Below are 6,735 nucleotides of genomic sequence, written 5' to 3'. Positions count from 1 at the left end.
GATCAGTATTCAGGAAACTTACTCGGGCAAAAAACTATGCCATAGCAATCCTGACTACCATTCACCATAAAAATTCCTCCATTTCTTTGTTAAATGTTTCAAAATAAACAATACATTTAGCTGCCTTCATGTCATAGATCCACATAACCACTCGCATGTTTACAAAGTGACATATATGTTCCCCATTGTGCATCCAGCATTATTTTCTTTCTTCAATGAATTAATAAACAAATTAATAATGAAATAAAGAAATAAATGATTAATCTAAAAAATCAAGGCAGTCATAAAGTTCAAATGACTAATTAGAAAAATAATATCTTATATAGCTTTATCATAATTCATTGCTTACTAAATACATATTAAAAATAATAAACAAATTAATTTATGTATTCCAGAAATTGAAAAAAAGTAAACTACCCATTCATAATGTCTTTTTCATATATATATATAATGTTACTATTCCTACTTTGATAACCTATTTATCAGTATCAGAGAAATATAATACCACGTTTTGATCAAAGCCTGGGTCAACACCATAAAAAAGAAAAGAAATAAAAATCTTTTTAATTTTATTAAAACAGTTCAACTCCTCATTATTTACTACCTGTACTACATATTTTTGTAGCTAAGCCTTTAAGAGCCCACAGAATAATAAAATCTGTAAACATTTCTTCAAAGCAAAGTCACATTTTGTAAAGCTTACACCACTTGTGCTAAATAATACTATCCACGGCAACCATAAGACCTGTGTGTTGAGAAATCATGAACATAACAATTCATATATATTCTTAATTTTTCAATTCCTTTTCAATGTTAACATTCCACAAGACCAAAAAGTATGTTAAAACCATATCACAATATCTGAACATCAACTATTGTTCACATGTCAGCCAACTCTCTTTCTTGATTACTGACAGAAAAATACATCAATAGCAAAGATTATATACCCCCTGAAGTCACAATTTACTTCTAGAAATAGTGAATGCTTTTAAATCATCAGTTTCACATTCTTTACCACATCTAGTCAGAACTTACAATTAGTCTTTATGTGTAAATCTTACTCAAAACAAAGACTACATACATCTATAAGGTTCCTTTATACACTTGAAGTTATCACCTAGAGCACAAAATTAGAGGGACCTTTGATATACAAAACACTAATTTTTTGACAGCCACAGTGACATTCCTTTCTCCACTGTGTTCAATAATTTCAACCTGTGTTTGAACCATACCCACTACAAAGTAAGTAAGAAGTGTGATTTTTAGTAAGTACTTCAAAGCAATCTGTTCCTCAAGCAAAAGAGCTACAATACATATTTATCTCAATGGACATAATTAGGCCATACAAAAAAAATATTTGGTTAGCATTCCCTTCAACCCAAGTAAATGTTTCTCTCTTTATGAAATTTATGCAAGAAATGCTATGAATCCTGTTCATGCAGCCAGACTAGTATGTATCAAGTACTGATGTACACTGTCTGTGGTATATAGATCTTAACTCATCATAAATTAAATATAAAATAAAATGGATACATATGTAAAAAAAAAAAGATTTGAGTCTTCTCAGATTGAAAGGTGTAGGATACTAACCAAACAATGTTTTTCTTTTCTTATATAGCCTTACTATCTTACATCCAACAAACTTCCTTGTATGTTCACCGCAAAAAAACAATACTCATTACAGTATCTGATGTCCTAAAACCTTGTATTTATGAAGACACTCTCAATAAAGCAGATACAATATCCAGCTTAATCCTGAGTCTGATAATACAGAATTACAAATTGTAAGCACAATGCCACAGCTCTTCATGTGAAAATTACACACTGAATTTCCATAAACTGCTAAATGCATGACTAGATGAATAAAACTATTTATTACAAGTAATATTAATGTATTTGGTATGATGCTTCCATTATACAATTGCATGGATTATTCTGTATAAAACCATTAGCTGTATCCATATAAGGGGCTAAAAATACACATGCATATATATATATATTTACATATTCATAGTACAATAACTTTTGCCACAGCAGAGTCCGCAGGCAAACTATGAGTCAATAAAGAATTTTTGTCTTTGAGTTCACAGTGACTTGTTTGAATCAACAGAATGTGAAACAAATAATGGGAAAAAAATGATTAAGATTATAGGAAAACAATAAAAATAAATACATAATGTGAGAAAAGGCTTATGTAAATAATCTTCTTGCTTTGATTATTAGTCCTGAAAAAATTAATGCCTGACTGCTTGGCATTTGGAGTGTCATCTTTTCCCTATGATAACTCTGCACTACAGTTATTATGACAGCCCAAACATAGCATTCTGAAGCACGGACCTCTTGTAAGTTAGCTTTACTAATCTTCACCTACTGGCTTTTGTCTTGGGAAATGGGAATGCATTTTTATTGTCTATATCATAATTGTAATGATAACAAAAACAGCATTTATAATTCCGAGATTCACAATTTACAAAGACCCTTTTCTTTGAGGCACTTAAAACTCAGAGCCTTTCCTTTCTATGCATTTATGTATTCATCTATCTATGTATCTTTTTAAGTAAAATATTTCACACTCATCTCCACACTGTGAATAACATCACAACATTTGGACACCTCCTTGAAAAGTCCTCAATTGTGGTAGAAGGAAATGTATGGTATAATTTTCCTTTGCTCTTATTTTTGGCATACAAAATGCTCTCCTGCGGTACTATATACTTTTGATCTCGTGTACCGATATTTCATTTTTCTTGAAGTCAAAATCCTACATTATGCCAGTTCCAGTAAGTCCGGAGTTTCTAGCTTAAACTCATTCATAGAGTATGGCATTATCTATGACTGCCACTTCAAAAAAAGAGCAAAAAAAATATATTCACTCATTATAAAGATTCCAAATAATTATGTATTGTAAAATCTGTACTTCATGTACTATATTTGCTATTTACAGTTTCAAAGAAAAAGAAATTCAGATTTATTTTCCACAATTCCTGATTGTTTTTATTCCTCTTACTTCTTTTACTTTATTGATTCTCCCTTCTCATTTTTCCTTCTTCTGCTTTTTACATAGGACTCTGAGCCTTGTCTCCTGCCAAGCCGATCAACGTTCTGCGGATCTCTTCGTTAACCTGGTCGTCGTCTGGCACTTCCGACAGCACCCAAGTATCGTCTGTGCTCTTCAATGACTCGCGACACACGGGGCACGTCTTGTCCACAACAGACCTGTAAAGGGTAGATCAAAATAAAGGAAATGTGACTGTGTGACTTTGCTGTTTACAAGAATATGTTGAAGGCAACGGCAAACCCACGAGAAGAAACAAACTGTATTTGGAGTCATTATGATTTTATTCCCATTAATGTCTGCCTTTTGTGAGAAGCTATATAATCATATTTACACAAAGAAGGCTATTTGTGTTAGCATATATATACTTCGTATGTATACACATATATACCCACACACACACAAAGTGTATTTTTTACTATTTATGGAAATAACCATGTGGCCAAATTGACTTTTATAAGGGGCAGTTTTATTTTATTTTAAAAAAATAAAATGCCAACATTTCAATCTGCCAATGAATCAAATTACTGACAAATATGCATAAAAAATTCTAAATACAAAAATCTTATTACTTCTTTACAAAGATCACCTTTATCTTGTCATTAGTGCTCTACCCTTATTGATACATCTTAGCATCTGAATATAACTTTGTGTATTTTGTTCAGCTATTAAATATTAGCCAAGTTCTAAACACTTTTAAAAGTATTCTTGTGCCAGCATCGTGCGAGTACTTCTATGCCTGTGCAAATATGCAACATTTATAACCTGAAAGTAATAAAAATGTTGAGTATTCAAACTGTTCCCCAAAAAACAAACAGAAAAGAAAAGAAAAGAAAAAACTATCTATATTACATCTCTGCCTTCTCTATATCTGTAATATTTTGTTATATATATTGAAAAATTCTATTTGTACAGAAAATCCTTTAGCCCTACATAGAGCATTCCTCCAACTGGTAAGATTTTTTTTAATTGAAAATAATTTCCGTTCACTAATCATATCCTTGTCAGTAAACAAAATTCAACCAACTTGCCTGTTACGATGTTAGGAAAAGAGTTATTCAAACTTGCTGGGTTACGAAAATGCACGAAATGCAAGACAGAGCAAATGCAAGCAAGCTGAAGTTATACAACATTAATCTTATATAAAATACGAGTACACAAAGAGGTTAACGGTTATTAGAAAATCACAAATAGTTAAACAAACATTAGATTAACATACATACACAACCTATTAGTACTAGACTTTAATGTCTACATGACAAACTGGAAGTCTCTCATGGGGATCTTTGCTTCACTTGGGCATCTAGTCATAGAATTTACCCGTTTTTTTCTTTTTTTTCTTTTCCCTTCACGCTTTGGACATCTCTTGGTTTTCAGAATTTGTTTGTTTTATTGGCATTTTCCATCTTAAATTTCTAACTCATAAAAATTACATATAATTACTTTTTATTCATATTTATGCTTTTTATCATACTTCTGTATTCCTCATCCAACATTAAAAATAACAAAAGACAAAAACTAAACTAATTATAAAACAGCAAGCATATATAAAACAGGATTTATTCATGCCAACAGAAAATTATAAAGATTATATCAAATACAAAATCAGTAATGATGAAAAATAATATCAAAGATGACTAATGATTTAAAGTAATCATAAGAGAACAAAGAGGAAAAGGGAATCACAGAAGTAATCAAATAAGAAAATCCAAACTGAACTGCTTTAAAACAAGAAAATTTTATGGAATATGAAGTAAACAAAAATAATATTCTTAAGCTTAGTAAAATAGTAAGAATCACCCCAGAGATCCTTCCATGATTGACCACATGTGCCCCTACAAGACGACCAAATGCAAGACTGGATAGAGAGAGAGGTTTAGTGTGAGCAAGGCAAGCAAGCAAAGCAATTTCAGCAGAAGATATGAGGGTTCGAAAGCACCCTGCAAATCGACATTCTCTCTCTTACATGGAGTACACAACACTGCTGGAAGTACATTCTTGAGAGGAGGGGCTAGCATATTCCCACCATTGCTCGATGCAGGGGAGGCAGTAGGCGTGGGCGCAGGGGAGGATCACATCCGGCCGTCTCTCCAGGCAGATGACGCACTCCTCCAGACTCGTTCCGCAGGTCCCCGTGGCACCATCACTTCGTAGATCTTCCTCCTGCAAGGGGTTTCCTGTCCCGCCCTGGAGCTCCTGCATCCTTCCCAGGACCATCGACGCTGCCATAGTAGGAGGGACAGACACTTCCTCGCTCCGCACAGCTGAACTGCCATCTTTGGAAACATTACAGAAATGTATATTATGTAATGGAGGTACAAACATGAAAAGTTATTGCTTCAATGAAGGCCCATTGATTCATAGAGGCTAAAATTTAGTCTGTATTTTATCATGCTTATTTTGTTTGAACACAGATGGCTTCACAAGTACTTACTCACTAACCTCACCTGATATCCCGAATCTAAACTTTTTTGGGGAAATTTCTTAATTTCTTCTAATACTGCTAATAACATTAATATTATCATTACTATCACTCTTGACTCTGGGATTATCATATTATGAGTATCAATTCTAGCTTCACTTAGAAATAAAAAATAAATATAATTCCAAAAATCAAGGAAAAGGGTAAACAGGTGAGATCAGGTAGTACTAATAACTCATTCCATTTGTGTGTGTGCAAAAATAAACTAAATCACAGTGGACATGGCATGTACTGTATATGGTATCTTGGAATCAAAGAGTTAACTGTTTCAGTGATACACCTTGGTAAAAATCCTATAAGTTTGTTTCTCAAATATCAGTGTAAATAAGCTTACCTGCAGAATCAACACCAAGCATGCCTTCAACACCACCTAAGGAGCCACCTGTGCACTCATATGTTATACGACGGAATACCTGAAAAAAAAACATTTTTGAACACTGTATAAAATAATTGAGTTTTCTCACATGACTTGAGGAATATCATCTAATTTCTTTTTACCAACATTTCTCATGAAAGAACAACAAAATAATTTCAAGGGATTCCTAGAAAATTCCCAACATAGTTTCATTCATTAGACATTTATATATGAAATTCACATTCCATGCAAACCTATAACTGCATTTTCCATTGCTGCTTACCTGTAGAAATTGTCGTATATTGAGAAGCCTGTACGATTGGACCTTATTTGTCGATGTATTGAGTTTCACACATGCAATACGAACTGTTGCTTTCCAGAATATCGTGGAATCTGTACCTTTCTTCACAGCAAATACAAGGACGTGACCCTCGCTATCTTTGTACTCTCTACATCTGTTTGGATAAAAATTTCACATAACATATATAATTTCTGAAGATAAATATACATCCATTCATTAAAGACTTCGAACATAAATGCTCCATATCACAAATTAAAAAAAAATCAATAATGAAGCAAATAAAACTAATCTAAAATTATTTCCCAGGCAGTGAACATTTGAAGCCAGAGAGTTTCCCTAATGCCAACATAACTGTTCAATCATGAGGTCTCGCAAGCTAAACTGTTCGCGAATCAGTAAACATGACGCCTTGAACTCCAGGCAATCACGACCTGGGATTATCTGGCAACATCAACTCAACGGTTTCCTCTACATACGATATCTGTTATCCTTCACTGCAGTAAATAATTGGTAAAGAAAGAGAGAAAGGATGAAAGAGAAGA

At 33.0% G+C, this 6,735-nt stretch overlaps 1 protein-coding gene across 2 annotated transcripts in view; it reads right to left on the bottom strand.

The window, feature by feature from the left end:
- Positions 1 to 554: 554 nt before the first annotated feature.
- The window catches only part of LOC113826231 (RING finger protein 141-like), a 10,298-nt gene continuing 4,117 nt past the window's right edge, over positions 555 to 6,735 (bottom strand). Inside the window, exons 3-6 of one of the 2 annotated variants that reach the window (XM_027379101.2) lie at positions 6,176 to 6,347; positions 5,872 to 5,950; positions 5,022 to 5,331; positions 555 to 3,216 (exon numbers count right to left, since the gene is read on the bottom strand). In XM_027379101.2, coding sequence (XP_027234902.1) covers positions 3,057 to 3,216; positions 5,022 to 5,331; positions 5,872 to 5,950; positions 6,176 to 6,347 — 721 coding nt within the window. In that variant the 3' untranslated portion in view covers positions 555 to 3,056. The remainder of the gene's footprint in view (positions 3,217 to 5,021; positions 5,332 to 5,871; positions 5,951 to 6,175; positions 6,348 to 6,735) is intronic. The other variant, XM_027379102.2, reaches the window with a different exon arrangement.

Source organism: Penaeus vannamei, chromosome 3, assembly GCF_042767895.1.
Source record: "Penaeus vannamei isolate JL-2024 chromosome 3, ASM4276789v1, whole genome shotgun sequence".
Classification (NCBI taxonomy): Eukaryota; Metazoa; Arthropoda; class Malacostraca; order Decapoda; family Penaeidae; genus Penaeus; species Penaeus vannamei.
This window is presented reverse-complemented; position numbering and strand designations above follow the sequence as displayed.